This window comes from Bubalus kerabau, chromosome 9 (assembly GCF_029407905.1).
Source record: "Bubalus kerabau isolate K-KA32 ecotype Philippines breed swamp buffalo chromosome 9, PCC_UOA_SB_1v2, whole genome shotgun sequence".
In the NCBI taxonomy this organism is placed as follows: domain Eukaryota; kingdom Metazoa; phylum Chordata; class Mammalia; order Artiodactyla; family Bovidae; genus Bubalus; species Bubalus kerabau.
Window position 1 is genome coordinate 109623105 of NC_073632.1, and position 21558 is coordinate 109644662.

The window sequence follows — 21558 nt, forward strand, 5'->3', positions numbered from 1 at the left end:
CCCCGAGCAGAGCCCAGGAGCCCTGAGGTCAGGGTCAGGGGCTGAGCTGACTTCCCATTCCCCCAGGAAAGAAACCCTGCATGATAAGATTTGTGGGAAACACTGAAATCACGGAACTCAAGGCCAGCAGGGCTGCTTCTGAGCTGAGACCACGCCTACAATTTGGAAACCGTGACTCTCTTGCCTAAGCTCAGGTGCAATGAAAACAGATTGAAAATTGTTTCTCTGCCAAATGTTTATGTGATGGTTTTCCTCATCATTGTAAAGTGACAAACACACACCCGAACTGGACACGTGTCACGCAGGAGGGCTGTTGATTTAGATCCTGAATTAGAGCGGGTGTTGGGAAATCAACTAAATAAAACTCCAAAGTCACCGGCTGGACACTGAAAGGTTGATGAGATCTGTGTCTGAGAGGATCTGGCACATCTTAAGGCCTCGGCTTTGAATCCCCTCCGGAATGAAAGCGCAGCTCCCCTGTCTGCGGAGCTGGCCTCCCCACGGCCGCTGCGGTGCTGTGCTGTTACTGGTTTACGTTCCTGTTGCAGTTTGTTCCTCTCCTGCTGGAAGCTCGGCTTCACGGGAGGCAGGCCCTGCCCTGTGGCTCAGAACCTCTCAGGACCGCGATGGGCATGCGGTCCCAGCTCAGGAGATGTGCTCTGACTCAGCGACTCTGCATGGGGGACCACGTGTTGAGTCCACATGTCCGTGCATCAGTGATGAGATGACCGCCACTGTGTCAAAGCACGGACAAGCAGAGGGAGCTGGGGCGGGTGCCCTCCCGGGAAGGGAGGCGCCCTCATCCGGCGTCCGGCCTGGGAAGCCGAGACCAGGGGCGGGGCTGCGGCCTGCCAGCCACCTGAGCGGCAGAGCTGGACCCCCCACGCCCGGCGTCTGACCTGGGATCCCAGGTCACGCGCTGCCTGGTTTCTGGCCTCGTCCACAAGTGGGACTCATCACCTGGGAGGTCTCAGAGCGGATGAATGCCAGGATCTGCTGGGGCCCAGAACTGGGTGACCCTGGTGTGCCCTGGAAACTGGGGGGCTAGGCCCAACTCTCCCTCACCCACTCGGGTCCCAGGGTCTTGGGAAGCAGATACACCTACTGGCCAGGTTGGTGGTGCTCAGGACAAGTGACAAGTGGGATTGGAGAATATAGACAGGATATTCTGCAGGAAAGACGTCTGCAGGCCTATTTCACATCCTACAGAAGGTACGTGCAGTGCTGGCTGAGGGTCGCAGGGAGGTCCGGTGAGCTGAGGCCGCAGGCCGCCCCCGCCCCGCCCAGCCCCTCTCCCGGTCTCACGGGTGACAAGTGAGGACAGTGTGTGCAGACCGGAGCCGCCGGGGTTGGGGAGGGTGGACCCCTGGCCTTGCTCATCTGCACACGTGCGAGCAGGCACGGAGCTGACGCTCACGGACAGCACACAGCCAGGGGCACAGGACTGTCCCGACCTGGGCCTGCAGCCCTTAGTGGAGGCCTGGGCTTTCCCAAGTCTGGCCTGTTAGTCACACAGCACCTGTGTGCACCCTCGGCCTGGGCCACGCCCCCCATCCCAGAGAGACCTGGCGGGGGGCGGGGACTGAGGTACACCGGGTCTTGCTGTTGGCTCTGGGGAGGGGGTCCTGACTCCGAGCCTCCTATCCGGGCCGCGACCCTGCCACTGTGGCAGGTAACTCGTCAGCTCCTGAGAAGCAGAGCCGGAACATCGCAGTTGCCTGCGATCCACACACAGGCTGACTTTTGCCCACCTGGCAGATAGGATGTCGGGATGTCACGGGCTGGTCCCCGGGCAAACGGGGGCTGAGACTGCAGGTGGAGTTCGGGCTGCTGTCAGCTGGCCTCACAGTGGGGAGCACGTCCCGGGTTCTCGGGGAGGAGGAGGGGGCAGCTGGGAGGACGGTGGACTTGGCTCTGAGGCTGCAGGGAGGGACCGGGAGCCGGGGAGTGAAGCAGGCGCCTCAGAAACTGCACACGATGGGGCTCGGAGCCTCCTGGAGCTCCCAGAAGGTGCGCGGCCCTGCCTTCACTCTGTGGGCCCATCTCGGACTTCTGACCACTTCCCAAGGGACTGTTCAACACCCCCGGAGGGCTTGGAGCCTCCCGGAGCCCCCAGAAGGTGCGCGGCCCTGCCTTTGCTCCGTGGGCCCACCTCGGACTTCTGACTGCCAGAACCACTTCCCAAGGGACTGTTCAACACCCCCGGGCTATGGGGGCTTGTTATGCAGCAACAGATCACACATGCGAGTTGCTCTCTCCAACTCAGTCTCTTCTGGGGGGTTTTCTGAGCACCCTCCAGGGCCGCAAAGAACTCCTTGTGTGTTACCACTCGCTCTGAAAGCCAGCGCGCCTCCTACCTGAAGGCCCTCAGGAGGGACCCCTCTGCTGGGGAAGCAGCCCCCAAAATGTGTGTGTGTGTGTGTCGGGGCAGTGGCCTGGCCTGCAGAGAGAGAGATGTATGTGTGTGTGTGCGTGTGTGCGTGTTGGGGGGGGGGCGGCCCGGTCCACAGACAGAGGTGTGTGTGTGTGTGTGTGTGTATTGGGGGGGTGGTGTGTCCTTCAGAAAGAGAGATGTGTGTGTATGTGTGTGTGGGGGGGCAGTCTGGCCTGCAGAGAGAGAGAGGTGTATGTGTGCGTGTGTGTGTATGTGTGTGTGTGTGTGTTGGGGGGTGGGGCAGTCCAGCCTGCAGAGAGGTATATGTTTGTGTGTGTGTCGGGGGCAGGCGGCCTGGCCTGCTGAGAGAGGTGTGTGTGTGTGTGTCGGGGGTGGGGTGGCCCGGCCTGGAGAGAGGTGTTTATGTGTGTGTGTGCGTGCGCGTGTCGGGGCGGGGAGGGTGACCTGGCCTGCAGAGAGAGGTGTGTGTGTGTCCTGCCTGCTGACACACGCAGGTGAGGAACTGACCAAGAGGGAAGAAGAAATGAGGTTAGAGAGCTGATGACCAACAGCGTAGCTTCTTGTTTTATTCTGTACAAAGAAAAGATGGGCGTGAAGTGGCCCGTGGAGGCACCCGGGGAGACCGTGGGGATGGAGACCAGCAGCTCACTGCCCCCCCCCAGGCCTGCTTCGCTGACAACACAACTGTCCACTGTCTCCTGTCCAGCTGCCTGGGGCGTGCACACGCAAACACACACGTACACGCACTCAGCACTCACACCCACACGTGCAGAGACACAGCCACACCTCGGGCCCCCGGGACGAGAGGAGGCCGGGGGCAGTGCCAGAGGCTGGCAGGAGGGCGAGAGGCGGGAGGCCAGGCGCTTACCTGCAGGCGGTCACCCTAACAGAACAGAAAGGCCAGTGTCAGAGCTGTGCTAGAAGAATAGTACACTTCATAAAACCCGTGTTTATTAAAAAACCTATTCAGAAAGTCTGGAAAGCGTAATAAATACGGTAGGGTGGCCGCCCATCTCCAACATAAAATATAAAGCGTGAGCACGAGTCCCCTGTAAACACGGATGCGGGCTGGGGTGCAAAGTGCTGGGCGGTGGGGCGGAGCGCAGGTCCCTTCCCGAGTGGCCTGAGCCCTCAGAAGCTCAGCGCCCCCTCCAAGCTAGAACCCCACGGCCCTCGGGAGAGGCGCAGGGAGCCAGCCCACGTGGGCAGAGAAGAGTGCAAATCAGATCCTCCTGCGGGGGCGGGGCTGGGGAGGCGAGGGGACGGGGGAGGCGAGGGGACTGGGGGGGGGGGGGGTGGGGGAGGCGAGGGGACCGGGCGAGGGGCGGGGCGACAGCCGGTGAACACACTGGCTCCGTCAGTGCTGCGACCACTCGCAGACCGACGGCCTTCCTAACAGCGAGGGGGGTCTGGGAGCCCGGACAGCCCGACCTGGGGAACACGGGAAAGCCCCCTCTCCGCGGCTCTGACACGGGGCGCAAAGCTTTCACTGGGGAGGGGGCGAGTCGGGTGCTTCTCTTAAAGCAGAGGGGGCAGGCTGGATGAGACCAGAGGGGGCGCCCCAGAGGGCGCGTCTGGGCGGGAGGCCTGCGATCCAGGGCTGGGCATCTGCGGTTGCTATGAAGGGCGGGGGGCGGGGGCTGCGGGGGCTGGCTCTGTGAGGGGGCGGGGCAGCCGGCTGGCCTGCTGGCGGCCACTCGAGGCGCACACGCCCTGCGAAGCCGCGTGTGAGCGGTGGAGGCACAGCAACCGCACCTGCACTCACACCCCGCCCGCCGGTCAGAAGGCCCAGCCGTGGGCCGCTTCACTCAAGACTTCTGCAAGTTCAGTTGAAAATAGGCTCTTGACTTCTCCCGGCGGACTTTCTGCAGAAAGCCTCGTTTCCGACGAGGGTGAGGGAGGGGGGCGCTGCACCGACAGTCAGGTCGTCGGGCGTTCTGCAGAGCTGGGGGGGCGGGGTCCGCAGAGCCGGGCGCGGGCTGAGTGCCGGGGTCCCCGCGGCGCTCTGAGACGTCAGAGTGGAGGGCTGCACGTAGGCGAGCGGAGCCCGCGGGCCGCTCAGAGGTCACGCCGATCCCCTCCCAGCGCTGCACCTCCTTCGCCTTCTCTCTCCCTCCATCGCAAGGCTCCGACTCGAAGCAAATGAACGAACCTGCCCACAAGCCCAGGACAAAGGCCCAGGAGCCCGTGGGCCGGACGTCCTCTGTGCAGTAAACAAGACACAAAGGAACATCGTCCATCTCCGGGAGGGCAAAACCTGTGACCTGGGGCCACTCGGGTTTGCCTAAGTGTCCAATAACAGGTGAAACCGTTCTGACCCAAGACAAAACTCTTGCGGGTAGAAGTCTCTTGAGCCTCGGGGGAAAAAAAGCCTCACTTTCTATTGAGAAATATGAGAAATGCCTGAAAGGGTTTTGTGGGAAAACAGGTACATGGATCTGTTCCCACCTTTTCATTGTGTGTGGTTCTGAGGGGGAAAAAAAGCCTCGTGGAATAATTAAAGCTTCAGCAATATGCTTGTATTTTAAGGTCTGAAGACCATTAGACAGAGCTAGGGAGCTATAGTTTTAGAGTGCGGCATTCATTGATTTTGGGGTTGGGTGCCAGAGTGAGTGGAGACGGAGGGACTTTTAAATCCTGTCTTCTTGGTGAAAACCTGGCTGAGAACAGGCGCGCCCTCCCCGCCTGAGTGCAGGGGGGCCCAGCGCTGCCGGACGACGCCCACTCCCCCGTGCACACGCCCTGCAGAGACATTAAACATCCCTGACGCTTCAGCTGAGGACAGCCCTGTGCGACAGAAACACAACACACCGCACGAAAGCATAGCTTCCACAAAGGGCACCCCTGCCCTCTGCGAGCATCCTGCTGCTCGCCTCTGGCCCCGGGCGGGGCGGGGACGCGGCAGCGGTCTCCAGGGCAACAGAGAGAGGGCGCAGGGAGCCAACCGAGCTCGGGGTTTCCGGCGGCCACCGCGGCGCTTCCACGGACCAGGAAAGGGAGAGCCAGCACTCGGGGGAGCCCGGGACCTCTCGCAAGTTCGGGAGAGGAGTGGAGCAGCCCTTCGCCAGCTCCCGGTCCTCGTCAGGGGGGCACAGGCTTCGGCTGGCTCCTTCCCGGGCGAGGGGACACCAGCGATGCTTGTGAAACGCGGCCACTGGTTCTGAGGTGGCCTCGCCCCTCCCCAGCTCTGCAACAGGAGAGAAGGCGGCGTCTCGGTCCAAGCGGGGGGCGGGGGTTGGAGGAGACAAGGGCTCTTTGGTTCATTCGGAGGGACCAGGCGTCCGCCCGCCGCCCGCAGGTCACTCAGCCGCGGGCACAGGCCGAGCGCAGGGGCCGGGAACCGCCCCCTCCTCGCGGTGACATCCAGGCCGCGTGTGCCGGAGGTGGAACCAGGTTGCTGACTTTACAGCTGGAGGAGGCATCTCTCCACAGAAACACAAGCCATGTGCAAGGCTCACGGGCCGGGAGGAGCCCCCGGGTGCTCAGCACGGTCAGGGGTGCAGGAGGGACTCCGTCTGGTTGGTGGGGGCGGAGGGGGTAGGTTGGCCTGGCCGCGCGTCCGGAGGTCACTGTCTGATCCTCTCCGGGCTGCAGGAGAAGGCGCGGGGCTCGGCTACAGCCGCGTGGACGTGAGTCTCTTCATGCCCCGGCGCTGGGCCAGGTTGGATGACAGAACGGGCTCCAGCCGCGGGGCCTGAGGGGCTCTGTTGAGAGCGAAGTAGGTGGCGGCCATGGCTCCCTGCAAACCGAGGGGGAGGCGGGCTCGCTGAGCCTGGGTGGCCGGCAGGCCCTCCATCAGGGATCAGGACCCGGGCGGGCGCACTCAGACATAGGGCTGTTGCTCTGACCGCCGCGTCCGCCCACCCACCGCCTGCGCAGTGACGCAGGAACGCAGACCCACCGTCCGGTGAACTGAACGGACGCCTCGGGCTCCCACGGAGCCCCCGGGTGAGGCCTCCTGACGCCCACCCTGCCGAGTCCCTGGGGCGCCCTCCTGGCAATGACCGAGCCTGTCGGCCCCCAGCTCTGCCCGTTTTCAGGGTTTGGGACCCACTTGGGGGCCGGGGCCACTCCTAGAGCAGCTCTAACCGCCCCGGGAAGGTCGGGCTGGGCGGCTCCTCGCAGGGGCCCCGGTCCCTGTGCAGCCGGGGCAGCGCACCCTTCCCGGAGGAGGGTCCCACCGGGATGCAGGGCTCCCTGCAGACGGGTGCGGGTCTCACACGTCTTGACGGGGCGTGGGGCTCTCTGGCCAGGCCGTGAGAGAAGGGTCAGGCCGCCCGAGGAGCAAGACTGGGCTGCAGTGCCCCGTGTCATCACACCAGCAGCGCGGGTAAGGCGGGGTCAGCCTCCTCCTGCGACCAGGAGCGCCAGGGCCTCAGCCCTCCCTGCGCACAGCCCATGGGCGGGACCCCTGGCCCCGCCGTGTGGACCTCCGGGTCCTCTGGGCGCCGGCCATCTGTCCGGGCTGCACCACAGGGGCCGGGGCGTCACCAGCGGGGTGACCGGCAGCCACTGCCTGGCTGTACGTAGGTTCAATGACACACAGCCGCAGTGCAGTGGCCTGGAAATGATGGCCACCCCACAAGGTCAGAAGAGCCCCGCAGTGCGGGCCTGTCCTAAGACAAGGACAGAAGGGGCAGCGTCTCCATGAGGCGAGGCCTCTAGACCCCCAAGCAGGACCCCCTCGGCAGTCCGCCCTGAGCTCCGCGGGCGCGGCTGCTCTGGGCTCACCCATCGTCCAGGGCTTCCTGCATGGCCCCCAGGGTCTCAAGATGCCCTAAGCTAAGAGGCCACGCCAGCGGGGGCGTGGTGGTGGGTGAGCTACCAGGAAAGGCTGGCTGCAGAGGGCTCAGCAAACCCTGGCCCGGGGCCCAAGCCTGTCGCTGCCTGGTGTAGCTCTTCCTGGAACTCACTGACCACCCAGGTGCCATCCGCGTTGTTTCTGTGCTGTGACACAGAGCTGGGCAGTGACAGCCATCCGGTGAACCCTCAGCTGTGTGCTGTCTGGGGTTTACAGAGGCTCCTGCAGAGCTCAGGCCCAGAGTGGCGGGCCTGGCGCCCGGCCTGGCACAGGGCCCTCAGCCTGTCTCTCCTCTCTGTCTCTCCCTTGTCTGTCTCTGTCTCTTACACACACACACACACACACACACACGTAATGAAGCTGTTCAGAAGCTGTGCCTTCATCAGAGTTGGTGTGTGACTGCAGGTGTGGGGTACACCTGTCTGTGCCGGTTCCTGGTTCCCCTCCTGTACCCAGGACCCCCGGGGGTTAACCGGGCAGGAAGCCCCCCTCGCACTGACAGGACCGCGGGCAGTACCTTCACCAGGTGGACGTCCTGTCTGCTGAGTTGGTTTGGGGACAGGTGCTCCCTGTTGACGATCCAAGGGTGTTTGAGGACCTGAACTGCCGTCAGGCGCTGGTGAGGGTCCACGTGGAGCATCTTGGACACGACGTCCTGCGGGGGAGGGTCAGCGGGGGACGGGGGTGAGGGCTGCCCGGGCTCGGAGCCGTCCCCCTCCTCCCTGTCACGGCAAAGCCTCACCACTGTCCTGGGAGTGACTCTGTGCATCTGGGGTCAAACATTTGCGGTCAGGTTTGTAAGAAGGTGAGTTTTAGAAAAACAAGTTTGAACCATCATCAACATGGTGGGTGCCCCCGGGTTTATTTATTTTTAATTTATTTGGCTGGGCCGAGTGGCTTGCGGGATTTTAGTTTCCTGATCAGGGACAGAACCCGAGCCCTTGGTTGTGGCAGCATGGAGCCCTAACCACCAGGGAATTCCCGCCCCAGGCTTCTGTTGTAGGGAAGGTTTCACATCTAAAGAGAAGCCAAATGTGGAGATGTTCAATAGTGCATGTGAGTTACTGCAATACTGAGTCAAAATGATAATCTTCCCAAGGGAGAAGCTGAAATAAGGACTACCCAACAGGTACAAACCAATCACAATGTCCTCGGTTACATTTTATGACATGTAATAAAATATTACTGTCCTCAACGCCACACATATTTGGTACAGCATTTGCTGCAAATAATCGTCAACTATGGAATTAATGGTCTGGTTGCCATTATATGTGTTCAAAGGTTTCATGTTCCATAGAGGTGATTTTCTTCTTTGATTGTAACATAACAACAACAAAAACTTCTAAAATGGGTTTAAAGACTGAGCTCGTCTTTATATTAACATGTTGTAATACAGGCAAATGCATGTACACACAAGTATGGTTACAACTATGATTTGCATCTGCATGGAATTCATGAGACTGTTTTCACACACTTGAAGCACCTACTCCTGTGAGTCATCAGGACTGTCCTTGGGGGAAGGGGCTGAATATGACACCCCTGTGTTGCAGGGGAAGATGTGACATGTCCACTTGTTCACCACGTGCCCAAGGACGGGCCTCCGGGGAGAATCTGTGGGTTTCCACCAGCCTGCTCTCCTGCCTTAGTGTTCCCACCAGGTTCCAAAACGAAATGAAGTCAGTTAAAGTCTCTGCACAGTGTGAAGTTGCATCACTCAACAGAACTTGTGGTCATTAACCACAATGAAGAAAGACCTACACCCTCAAGCAACTCCTTCTGCAGAGAAACCCAAAGCCTTTTTACACTTGCTCACACTAGTCTTGGTGACTTCTTGAGACAAATATCTCCTAGAAGGATTCTTCCTCCCATTTTCAGGTATAAAAATGAAAAGTTGGGAGAACTTTATTGACTTGCTCAAGACCTCACAGGGACTTCCCTGGTGGTCCAGGGGTTAAGAATCCTCCTTGCAATGCAGGGGACCCAGGTTCGATCCCTGGTCAGGGAACTAAGACCCCACCTGCTGCAGAGCAAGTAAGCCCTCGAGATGGGACTACCGAAGCCCATGTGCTCTGGAGCCTGCACACTGCAACTGGAGAGTGTGTGCACCGTGACAAAACACCCCGACTGCCACCACTGTGACAACACAGCTGAATAAAATTAATTAAAAAAAAACAAACAAACCCTCACAGTAGGGAATTCCCTGATGGGCCAGGGGTTAGGACTCTGCGCTTTCACTGCTGAGGGCCCCAGTTTGATCCCTGGATGGAGAACTAAGATCCCAATGAGCCAGGTGGCAAGGCAAAAACCTAACAGAAACCAAGCCCACTGGCCTAGATGTTTCTGTGAAAGTGACATTAACATTTAAATCCATCGACTTCTCCATAATGTGGGTGGGCCTCATCCAACCAGTTGAAGGTCTTAAGTGAAAAAAGACTGACGTCCCCAAGGAAGAGGAGATTCTGCCAGAAGACAGCTTTGGACGAGAGTGGGAACTTCTGCGCCTCCCTGAGCCTCCAGGCTTCCAGCCTGCCCTGGAGATTTGGGACTTAACCATTACCAGCCTCCACGATTCCATAGAAACAGACCTCCCTCCGTCTTTCTCAGTCTCTCTGTACATACACACCCTGTTCCGTGTCCCTGAAGAACTAATACATAAGACTATGGAAAATGTGAAAAGGGCTATGAAATATTTTTGCAAAAATAATTTTTTTTATCTGAAAGGCGTACAAAATCTCTGAGTACAAAATATCTACGTTATTTGCATGAAATGTATCCTCTAGCTTCCTTGGAGATGTTCCTGCAGAATCTCTACCACCGGGCCGTGAGGGCACCAGGCAGAGGGCTCACCTTGGCCGCGTCAGAGATGGAGTCCCAGTTTCCCCCGGAAAGGGCGTACTTTCCGCTGCTGATCCTTGCCAAGATGTCCTCAGGGGTGTCATCCGGCCCGTTTGCAAAAGGGGTGAATCTGTGTGATGAGAGATTTGTGGTGATGAGCTTCCATTTTATAATCTATGATAAAGCTCATTGTGCCTCTTTGTAGTAAAAACAATCATTTTTTTCTTTCTCATCATGTTCCAAATCCAAGATTCATGGCAGAGCGTAATTTATTTCTTCCTGCTGTGTCTCTTTTCCTTACTCGGCCAGTGCTAAAGGTTGATAGGGCAAATGAAGACATGGACCCAAAGGTGAGCCCTTCGGGACCATTTCTGGCTTCCCTGGTGACAGAGTGGCACAGTGGTTTCCCCGGTGATACGGTTTCCATGGTGACAGTGTGGTATAGTGGATGGGAGCCTGGGATTTGAAGTCTGAGAGACCCATGGTTGATATATTACCAACAGTGGGTTCTTTGACAAATTAATTTTTTGAGGCTCAGTTGGAAATGGGCAGCATAATACACTAGAGCAGCGGTGTGCATAGATACATGGAGTGTGAACACTTCTTGCACATCACTAGCGTGTGATGGATGTTTCCTGCCACCCGTCACGTAAACCATGGTGGGTCAGTGCAGCCTTCCCCGGAAAGGAACTGAGTAATTCTAACAGCACTCCCTTCAGTGGCAGCTCCGTGCTCCTCGTTAAGTATCGGCAAAGCGAGCCCCAGAAGGGCCACCAAGAGGGGCACTGGGAAGAGACGGCAGGGCACCCGGGCTCCCCCTCCACTGGACACCACCCCCAACTCACTGGGAAGCACATCACTGAGGCCACACAAGAAGCAGGCCATCCTCGGTCACTCCCGTGAGGCCCTTTTCTCCATTTTGCCCAGTGAAGAGGACTGGATGACCTAGACATCTCGCCTGCCCCTCTACCCAAGTGTTTAACAACGTTTAAGCCACTGGGCACGAGGGGATCCTTGGATTCCAGGCCTTCCTGGCTGGAAGGAGCCTTCGGTGTTACACCATGTGCTCCTCTCACTCAAAAGTGAGGGCAGTGAGGGGCTCAGGTGAGGATTCACCTGGGAGCAGAGCGAGTGAGGGTGAATCCTACGCTGGAGCCCGGGGCTGCCTGCCAGCTTCAGGACACGGCAACTCCCTGGCTCGAGGAGACGTTTCTAAGCAAAGATGTGACCTTTCCAGAGGGTGCGTGGTCCAGAGGTGAGAGTGGCCTCGTGGTCTGAGGCTTGGGGTTTTGTGGGTGAGCTGAGCCCTGCAGCGCCAGCTCCCTAATTCCAGAGACATCCTTCAACGACAGGCAGTGCTAAACTTCCTGCCCCCTCTCTCTGACCATCCATCGGGCAGGCCTGGGCTCCGGGCCTGGGCGGGGGCCCGAGCAGCCCCCACACGGGCTGCATTACCCCGCCAGCATGGTGTAGAGCAGGATCCCCAGGCTCCAGATGTCACACGCCGCATCATAGCCCTGCCGCTTCAGGACCTGCGGGGAGAGCAGATGCGGATCAGCGCTGGGCAGAGTTCAAGTTCAAAGCATGTTGCTGTGATGGGACCATAAGGCCGGTGGAGGTAGGGGTGCGGCATGGGGGTGGAGACGGGGGTGGGGTGTGGGGGAAGTCTTCAGTGAGACCATCGCGTACTACTGCAAAGCCAACCCCAATTTCCCACAGTAGGAGTCCCCCAAGACCAGCGCACACAGAGAGCCCCAGCTCTTGATGAATATACGACAGATGGAAAAGGAAACATTTAACTTTGGAGGAAGAAGAGCTTGGGGAGCTCCCTGGTGGCCTCGTGGTTAGGACCCCGGGCTTTCACTGTGGTGGCCGGGATTCAATTCCTGGTTGGGGAACTGAGATCTCGCAAGTCACGTGGTGTGGGGAGAAAAAGGCAAAATTATTTTTAGTGTAGTAATATATACTTGGGCTTCCCAGGTGGTGCTAGTGGTAAAGAACCTGCCTGCCAACGCAGGAGACGTAAGAGATGCAGATCAATCCCCTAGGTCAGGATGATCCCTTGGAGAAGGAAATGGCAACCCCCACCAGTGTTCTTGCCTGGAGAATTCCATGGACAGAGGAGGCAGGTGGGCTACCGCCCATGGGGTCACAAGAGTTGGACACGACTGAAGTTCGTCATTTAGTTGTTTAGTCACGTCTGATTGTTTGTGACCCCATGGACTGCAGCATGCCAGGCTTCCCTGTCCTTCATCATGTTCACCACCAGCAAGCTGGAGCTTGCTCAAACTCTTGTCCATTGAGTCAGTGACGGCATCCAACTATCTCATCCTCTGTCGTTCCCTTCTCCTCCTGCCCTCAGTCTTTCCCAGCATTAGGGTCTTTTTCAATGAGTTGGCTCTTCACATCAGGTGGCCAAAGTATTGAAGCCTCAGCTTCAACATGAGTCCTTCCAAATGAATATTCAAGATTTATTTCCTTTAGGATTCACTGCTTTGACCTCCTTGTAGTCCAAGGGACTTTCAAGAGTCTTCTCCCACGCTATAGTTTGAAAGCATCAGTTTTTGGTGCTCAGCCTTCTTTATGGTCCAACTCTCACATCTGCACACAACTACTGGAAAAACCAGAGCTTTGACGAGATGGACCTTTGTCAGCAAAGTAACGTCTCTGCCTTTAATATGCTGTCTGGGTTTTGGTTTAGCTCACAAAATACACTTAGCACAACATTCCCAGCTTCCCCACTTTTAAGTGTGGTTGAGTGGAGTTAGATACAGTCACACACCGGGCGGGCGTCACAGAACCTTCCCTTCACAGAACTCATTTTATCTTGAAAAACTGAACCGCTGTCCCCAAGAGACAGCTCCTACTCCCCTCGCCCAGCCCCGGGAACTACGATTTTACTTTCTGTCTCTATGAGTGTGATGACTCTAGGTCCCTCGTGTGAGAGGAATCATATCATTGTGTTTTTCTTTATCACACGTTTAACACAGTGTCCTCGGGGTTCATCCAGGCTGTGACAGGGGACAGGACTTCCGTCCTTTTTGCTTAGTCTCTCAGTCGTGTCTGAGTCTTTTGAGCCCCATGGACTGTAGCCCACCAGGCTCCTCTGTCCATGGATTTTCCAGGCAAGACTACTGGAGTGGGTTGCCATTTCCTTCTCCAGAGGATCTTCCGGATGGAACCTGAGTCTCTTGTGTCTCCTGCATTGGCAGGCACGTTCTTTACCACTAGCGCCACCTGGGAAGCCCTCCCGGCTTGTAAAGGCGGCTAACGCCCCGCTCGGCCGCTCTCCCGTCCATGGACACTGGGAAGCCCTCCCGGCTTGTACAGGCTGCTAACACCCCGCTCGGCCGCTCTCCCCTCCATGGACACTGGGAAGCCCTCCCGGCTTGTACAGGCTGCTAACACCCCGCTCGGCCGCTCTCCCATCTGTGGACACTGGGAAGCCCTCCTGGCTTGTAAAGGCGGCTAGCACCCCGCTCGGCCATTCTCCCGTCCGTGGACACTGGGAAGCCCTCCCGGCTTGTACAAGCTGCTAACACCCCGCTCGGCCGCTCTCCCGTCCATGGGCACTGGGAAGCCCGCCCGGCTTGTAAAGGCGGCTAGCACCCCGCTCCGCCGTTCTCCCATCCATGGGCACTGGGAAGCCCGCCCGGCTTGTAAAGGCGGCTAGCACCCCGCTCCGCCGTTCTCCCATCCATGGGCACTGGGAAGCCCGCCCGGCTTGTAAAGGCGGCTAGCACCCCGCTCCGCCGTTCTCCCATCCATGGGCACTGGGAAGCCCGCCCGGCTTGTAAAGGCGGCTAGCACCCCGCTCGGCCGCTCTCCCGTCCGTGGGCTCTTGCGCTGGCGCCACCTTGTGGCCGCTGTGAATAACGCTGCTGTCAACACGCAGCCAGATTTCCATTCCTACCTTTGCTTTCAACTCTTTTGGGTTTACACTCAGAAGTGGAATTGCTTGGTCACTGGGTAAGTCTGTGTTTGATTTTCTGAGGACTAGTTAGGATGGGAGAATTTTCATGTGTCTCAGGATCACCCAGTTCAGAAGACAGCAATCCTCTGCTATGCTCACAGTTGAGAATAACAATAAAGAAAGAGCACAGATGCTCCTGGAAATTGCAGGTCATTGGTTTTATGCTGAATGTGGCGTCAGGAGAGCTGTGTACAATTTCCTTAGACACAAGGGCCAGGTTCTCCGTACTTGGGGCACAGCGCCTCCAGCACCGTAGGTAGGTCACTGAGCTGTGTCGACACACCCAGGGGTCGGTGTTCAAGCTCTTCTCATCTCCACTAGCTGAGTATCTTCAACGTCCCTTCCATGGAGGCAGTTTCTCTTTTTTTGTTTTGAATCTGTGAAATGTGGCTAATAGTATCTACCCCATCCATTCCATATGGCATATGAGGATAAAAGCAAAAAATACTGGTAAAGTGCTTGGCAAATGGTAAAGTAACAGATCAGTGGTAGTCTATAATCACTAAAACCATTAATATTATTATTAGCATCGACCAAATAACACAGTAATGTTGATCAAATAGAGCCAGATTGTTTTTAAAGGGGCCGCAGGTATCATCTGGACAGTCTAATACCGGCCCCACAGGCCAGCCCAGGCTTCGCGTCCATCCCTATCCTGGCAGGCAAGCAGACATCCTTCTCCGGGACCACTGCCCCGGGGTCACCTTGCAGACCCTGCCCGCACCGCCTCTCGGACAGTTCACAGCCTGACCACTAGGGGTCAGCATGGCCCTCTTAGGACGCGCGGTACCCGCCACCGCGCCGCTAGAACCGCTCTGGGGCAGCTTCACCTGCAACCTGGATCCACACGGAACCCGAGGTTTGTTTCCATTCCTGACGGCCCCCACGCCCTCACTCCCCAGCATCGTCAGCCTCCTCTGCACTAGTCCTGCTCTCGCCAGCGCCCCTGGTGTGGCTGTTTCCTAAAGAGCAAGAAGCTGGATTTTTCTTCATAAACGAACGCATCAGGGACTCCAGGACCTACGGGGCACGACCCCCGGCAGCATGCAAAGGGGAAAATGTGCTTATAAGGTGCGCTGCTGGGGTTCTCTGAGGCCCCGAGCTGAGGGCGGAGGAGGGCCCTCAGGATCCACGCGGGTCCTTATCCCCAAATCTCTGCAGAACCATGACGTTCTACCCCACGGCCCCTAGCGCGCCTGTCGTGGAAGACAGTCTGGAGCTGGAATTCTGGCACAAGGTCTGTGCACACACGCGCACGCTCTCCCAGTGCAGCTGCGGGTGGATTTCTGATCCCAGGTGATCCACTGGCTCCCCTCCCAGTTGAGGAGAGACAACGCATTAGTTCTCACTCTGTGTGCGTGCGTGCTAAGTTGCTTCGGTCATGTCCGACTTGGTGACCCCATGGACTGTAGCCTGCTGGGCTCCTCCCGTCCATGGGATTCTCCAGGTGAGAATCCTGGAATGGGTTGCCATTTCCTCCTCCAGGGGAGCTTCCGGGCCCAGCGATGGAACCCAAGTCTTCTATGCCTCCCGCATGGGCAGGTGGGTTCTTTACCACTGGGGTGACCTGAGATGCCCACTTCTCACTGCAAGTCTTAACAAGTAAGCACATTTGGTCAAAACTGCCTATAGCACAACGACAATTCCACATTACAGGTTTTACAAATAGGAAATGAAAATGTTAAAATAGTGGTTTCTGAGCACGATCAGCGGCTGACCCAACAGACCGAAGCTTCTCTTTCCTGCTGGCTGGCGCCCCTGCCCACTCCAGCGGCCCACGTGGGCGGCCGCTCCGGCAGCGGCCGAGGGCCGACCCCCGCCGGCCCAGAGGTCCTCTCACCTCCGGGGCCACGAAGTTGGCCGTGTAGCAGGGGGTCATAAGCAACCCGTTCTCGGCTCGCAGCTGCTTGGCAAACCCGAAGTCACAGATGCGGATGGATTCGGGGTTTCCAGACTCGTCCACATACAGGATATTGCTCGGCTTTAGGTCCCGGTGAACAACCTGGAGAAGCAGGAGGAGCCATGCCTAACTCGGGGGCCAGGATGGAGCAGGGGCGAGAAGTGGGTGGGGGGAAGGGGGGTCCCCTCGTGAGATAAGCGATCATTTGGAGCCGTTTACCCTGGGTGGGTCTGGCGGAAGCCATTGGCTGGGATGCTACAAACTCTGCGGGTCCTTCCCCCTCCTCTTTCTCTTACACGGATGCTCAAAACCAAGGACCAACCAACCGCCCCAGCCCCTCAGATGGCAAGTGTTTGGATGAATAAATAAGTAGGCAGCTGTCCAGGATCAGGAGGGCCCCTTGGCCATCACTCGGGGACGCCGCTGGTGCTCAGGAATGTGGATTTCTGATGATACAGGCCAGCCGTGTGCAGCCATGTTCCAGCGTGGGCAGGTGCCGGGCACCCCAGCGGGTGTGCAGACAAGGAGCCTCCATCCTGTGCTCACGGCCAGGGGGCAGAAACCCGAGGCTGCATCTGTGCCCGGGGAGCGGCCGGGCGCTCTGAGCACCAGGGACAGAGCCAGCAGCGCCTCAAAGCACAGAGGCTGCTTAGCTCTTCAGGGCACAGAGCAGCTTCTTCTGAAGGGGACAGAGGCCCATTGTGAGAATGTGTGGCGTGCCCGCACCCCACGTGGGGCCCACGTGTCTCCATTGTCCTGCTTACACCCAGACAGAGGATGGGGGAGGCAGATGAAAAAAGGCCTTGGCAGGCAGCCGGTGGGGCTTCAGAGGCTGCGAGGCTGGGAGACTAAAGACCTCGGTGCCAGCTCCCTTCTTGCAATGGAGGCCAGTCTGCCAAACCACTCTCTGAAGGGCCACCCCTGGAGTCTGACTGTCCTGGGAAGGGTTTACTAATCCCGGAACCAGCGACCGCCGTGTGGGCCCAGAGGAGTGCCCTGTTCAGAGGGCACATGTATGCGGCTGGCTGAGGAACAGTGCAGGCTTCCCGGGGGGTGCTGACCAGGCAGGGAATCTGGGGCTGGGGAGGGGGACGGGCCTGGAGGCACCGTGCTGGGAGGGAACCGGCTTTGCGTGCAGCTTTGGGCCAGACCCTCAACCCTTCTGTGCTCCAGTCTCCTGGTCTGTGAAATGGGTCTGATCTGGAGCCTAGAACCGACCAGACGAGGGCTCAGAGCCGTGCTGGACCCCAGTGAGGGCTGCAATCTTGGCTCTCACGGTCATTTCATCACCGGCCTCCTGGGCAGTGGGGATGGGACAGTGACGAGCACCCCACCATCAAGTCCGAAGTACGTTTTCACTATAATCGGTCCCAGTGAATTTAAATCTGACCCAGCTCCTGGATGCAGGCTGTGTGTGTCTGAAATCACGCAGGCCCAATGAGGAACAGCTGGGGTAGGGGAGGAAGGCGGGGACGCCTGGTTCCCAAGTGCTGAGCCCGCGGCCTGGGGGAGCCGGCTTCCCGCGCCTCCCGCGGTCCGCCCCGGGGGCGCCTTACCCCCTGCGAGTGGAGGTAGTCCATGGTCTTGGTGATGGTGCACAGCACTGCGCTGGCCTCCCGCTCCGAGAAGTACCGCTGCCGCAGGATGCGGTCCAGCAGCTCGCCGCCGCGCATCAGCTCCGTCACCAGGTACACGAACTTCCCGTCGTCGTAGACCTGGGGGGCGAGAGCGCGCGCCAGGCTCAGGGACCCCGCCGGCAGCCGGGGGCACAGGGGGCAGGCCAGCGGCGCCGCCTGGGGGCTGGGGGCGGGGCTTCCCTTTAAGCTTTGTTCACATAGGCCTGTCCTCAGAACTGAGCCAGCGTCAGGAAGGCCTCTTACGCCCGGCGTTCACAGGGCCCTGGGGAGACCGAGGGGCGGGTCATAGTATCTTGAGGTTCGGGTTGACGACCCTGGGGTCCGCTGGGGTGGAGGGCAGGGGCGGAGAGGAGAGGCCAGCGCGCTCCCCGTTCTGACTCCCCGGCCGGGATGGACGCTGCCTGGAGCACTCGACTGGCTCCAGTGCGCCAGGTCACCCCCTCCCTGTCCTTCTTCCAGGGACAAGGACCCCGCATCACTCAGCACGGACAGAGGGAAGGTGGCCGGGGCCGCAAACCTGGAGCCTCAGAGCTGAAGCCCCGCTTCACGGGCTCCACGCTCTCCACGACGGTGAGAGACAGCACGGCCGGGTTAGAACCCTCGCGGGTTCTCTCTTCCCTCCCCCACGGCACGCCCGTTACGGGGATCCGGGAGGAGGTGGGGGGCCGTCAATGGGACGTGATGAACGGCCAGGAAGGTTGGGCCCCCGGCTGCCGGGTGACCCCGAGGGTCCCGGGCAGCAGCGGCCTCGGCCTCTGAGGCTCCACGTCTACGGGGCTTCCGGGGGCGGGGCACAGGCACAGCTCGGCGACAGCGGCGCCGCCGCCCGAGGGCACTTACGTCTTTGAGGGTGATGATGTTAGGGTGCTGGCCGTACCGCAGGAGAATCTCGATCTCCTCCGAGGGGTCCCTTTTACTCTTGTCGATGATCTGAAACAGACAGGGTGTGTGACATTCCGCGTCCAGCGGGCGCCGGCGGCTGGGACCCCTTCTGCGCCCTCCCCCTCCCCTCTCTAGCTTGAGCTCAGCCAAGATAACCCAACACTGCCCAGAAACGCATGGCCATCCTTTCTTTACTAGTGAGCAACAGACTGACATTAAAAAAAAAAAAAAAAGAGGGCACTCGCCTCCAGACATTAAATTTTAGGCCGTTACACAGCTGGATGAAGAAGGGAGAGTTTGGGGAGCTCACACAGGCACCCCAAAAGCAGAAGGTGTTTTTTTCTACACTCATCAGGCTCTGGGAGGGGCAGGGCTGTGCCAACTCTCTGTCCAAAGCGGGCCTCCAGCTGCTGTGTGTCTCTTGCCTTCTTGGGAAGCTACACATGAGGCACAAAGGGAGACTCAGCATGGTTTGGACCGGGAGACACCGGGGGAGACCCAGTGCGGTTCTGACCGAAAGATGTTGGGTTGATGTGGCGCTGAGGCTGTGCCATGGCTTATCTGAACGGATGCTCTTTCAGGTTTCTAACCTCCCTCCTCTTCCTGGCAAGTGTAGCCCAGATCTTAGGATGGCAGGAATATCCTTTCCTCCGTGAAGACAGATGGCTTCCAACCACTGCTGCTGCTGCTAAGTCACTTCAGTCGTGACCGACTCTGTGTGACCCCATAGACGGCAGCCCACCAGGCTCCCCTGTCCCTGGGATTCTCCAGGCAAGAACACTGGAGTGGGTTGCTATTTCCTTTTCCAAGCATGCATGGATGCACGCTAATTTGCTTCAGTCATGTCCGACTCTGTGCGACCCTATGGACAGCAGCCCACCAGGCTCCTCCGTCCACAGGATTCTCCAGGCAAGAACACTGGAGTGGGGCCATCTCCTTCTCCAGCTTCCAGCCACAGGTGTCATGGATGAACGCAGACCTTGATCCAGGCAGGCGTTCATTCATGCCTTGTCACTGTGGGTGGATTACCACGGGCTCCTCCGGAGGCAGCTTCCTGTGCCCTGGTCCTGCTTTCTGTGGGGATGGAGCGGGCTGGGGAGGGGACCCTGAGCATGCAGTCTACAGCACCTGGTGGGATTCGACACTCAGAAGCAGTGCTCTTCCCTGCACATCAGCTTCACCCAATTTCAAAACATTCGCCACGGGGAGGACACGCATTTCAGAGGAAGGAAAACTCGCTTTCACTCCCCATCGCATCCAAGGCTCCAAGCAGAGCTCAGCATAAACCCACTCTCTTATTCAGGTAAGCAAAATGCCCGGGGGGTGGAGGAGGACCCAGAGTGAGTGCTCTGCCAGCCCCCACACCGCTGCCCCTTCACCGCCGAGGAAGATGGTCACGGAGTCTGTGCTTCTCCCTGGCTCGGTTTTAAACCCGCCGCCAGGCCCTGCTGACATCACACCGGGACCGTGAGCCCCACGGCACACGGGCTCAGTGTCAAGTGAAACGTCACGCATCCTTTCTTGACCCAGCACCTTCCTCCTCTTGTTACTGAGGTTCTAGCTCGGACACCAGGGTGACTTCTGTTACTGAAGGAAGTCAACACACAGAGCGTCCGTCTAAAGGCTCCTTCAGCAGCTGGTGAAGGGGAAGCCTTAACATGAGGATGCTTAGCTGCCCGCGGTGTGGTCTTTATGCTGCGTGGGTCCCACGCTGGCCAGCAAGGTTCTAGGACCCTCTCTGCCCCAGCTGCCTGCTGGCCATGCAGTTCCTGGGCTGTGAACCCTTTGCAACTTGAGAAGATTAAAATCATTAGTGGTGGTTTTTTTTAAAAGTTAATAGTATATTCTTTTTTTTTTTTTTTGCAAATGAAACTTTAGGATTTTTGTTGTTGTTCAGTCACGAAGTCGTGTCCATCTCTTTGCGACCCCATGGACTGCAGTACGCCTGGCTTCCCTGTCCATCACCAACTCACAGAGCTTGCTCAAACTCATGTCTATTGAGTCGGTGGTGCTATCCAACCATCTCAACCTCTGTCGGCCCCTTCTCCTCCTGCCTTCAATCTTTCCCAGCATCAGGGTCTTTTCCAATGAGTCAGCTCTTCGCATCAGGTGGCCAAAGTATTTGAGTTTCAGCTTCAGCATCAATCCTTCCAATGAACACCCAGGACTGATCTCCTTTAGGATGGACTGGTTGGTCTCCTTGCAGTGCAAGGGACTCTCAAGAGTCTTCTCCAACACCACAGTTCAAAAGCACCAGTTCTTCAGTGCTCAGTCTTCTTTATGGTCCAGCTCTCACACTGATAACATGACTACTGGAAAAACCATAGCTTTGACTAGACAGACAAATCACGATGGGACAGGACGCAGGCTGAACAAGAAAGAAGACACTTTTTTTACCATGCTGATGGTGCGGGGCAGGGTGAGGGAACCGTCACGGGACCAGAGGTGGCAGCTGCATGGACAGGGCCCCCAGGCCTGGGCATGCTGCCCTCCTCCCTCCTGGGGTGTCTCCCCAGGTGGCACCAACCAGAAGCCAGGGGGCGGGCAGGGCACCGTGGTGGGGTCCCTAGTGGGCCTGGAGTTGGGGAGTGGGCAATGCCTGGAGGGGGTCCCCGGGGAGCGGAGGCGGGCTCAGGCTCCCGCACCTGCCCTGCTGGCTGCTGCCTCCCACCCAGTCTGGGCGATGGGGGGCCAGCACACAGCGGCGAGTTCTGTTCAGACCCAGAGTCCTGATCCTGACTGTCGTCAGCGAGGGCTGGCTGCGTTTATCCACAGATGTTTTCCTGCGGTTGTTTGCAGAAAGCTCAGGAAGGGCACACAGAGGCGTGACGACTGGCCCCTCTGCCTGAGCGCAAAGCCCAGGTTTGTGGCGGACAGCTGGGGGTCGAGGACACTGTTCGGAAGTGTCCAGGAAGGAACTTTTCTCCGTGGGGGTCAGTTTCTTGGGATGATGATTGTGGGACTGGCTTCTCGTTCAAGCGAGCCCTGGTCAATCGAGTCCCTTATTTTGAGAACAATGTTGCTTTATAATGTTCCTTATGCAACAAAAGTGAGGGGAGAATTCTCAGTAAACAGGTCCACATGCAAGGCCTCCCTTCTCCGTGCGGACACTCAGAGGCTGTGGACAGACCACAG

The 21558-nt window shown here is 58.4% G+C and overlaps 1 protein-coding gene across 3 annotated transcripts in view; it reads right to left on the reverse strand.

The window, feature by feature from the left end:
• Nucleotides 1-5905: 5905 nt before the first annotated feature.
• Nucleotides 5906-21558, reverse strand: part of RPS6KA2 (ribosomal protein S6 kinase A2) — a 330758-nt gene continuing 315105 nt past the window's right edge. For all 3 annotated transcript variants that reach the window (XM_055536180.1, XM_055536181.1, XM_055536179.1), the window contains 7 exons: nt 18382-18471; nt 17461-17619; nt 15845-16006; nt 11487-11563; nt 10044-10161; nt 7714-7851; nt 5906-6134 (listed from right to left, as the gene is read on the reverse strand). In XM_055536180.1, the coding sequence (XP_055392155.1) occupies nt 6009-6134; nt 7714-7851; nt 10044-10161; nt 11487-11563; nt 15845-16006; nt 17461-17619; nt 18382-18471 (870 nt within the window). In that variant the 3' untranslated portion in view covers nt 5906-6008. The remainder of the gene's footprint in view (nt 6135-7713; nt 7852-10043; nt 10162-11486; nt 11564-15844; nt 16007-17460; nt 17620-18381; nt 18472-21558) is intronic.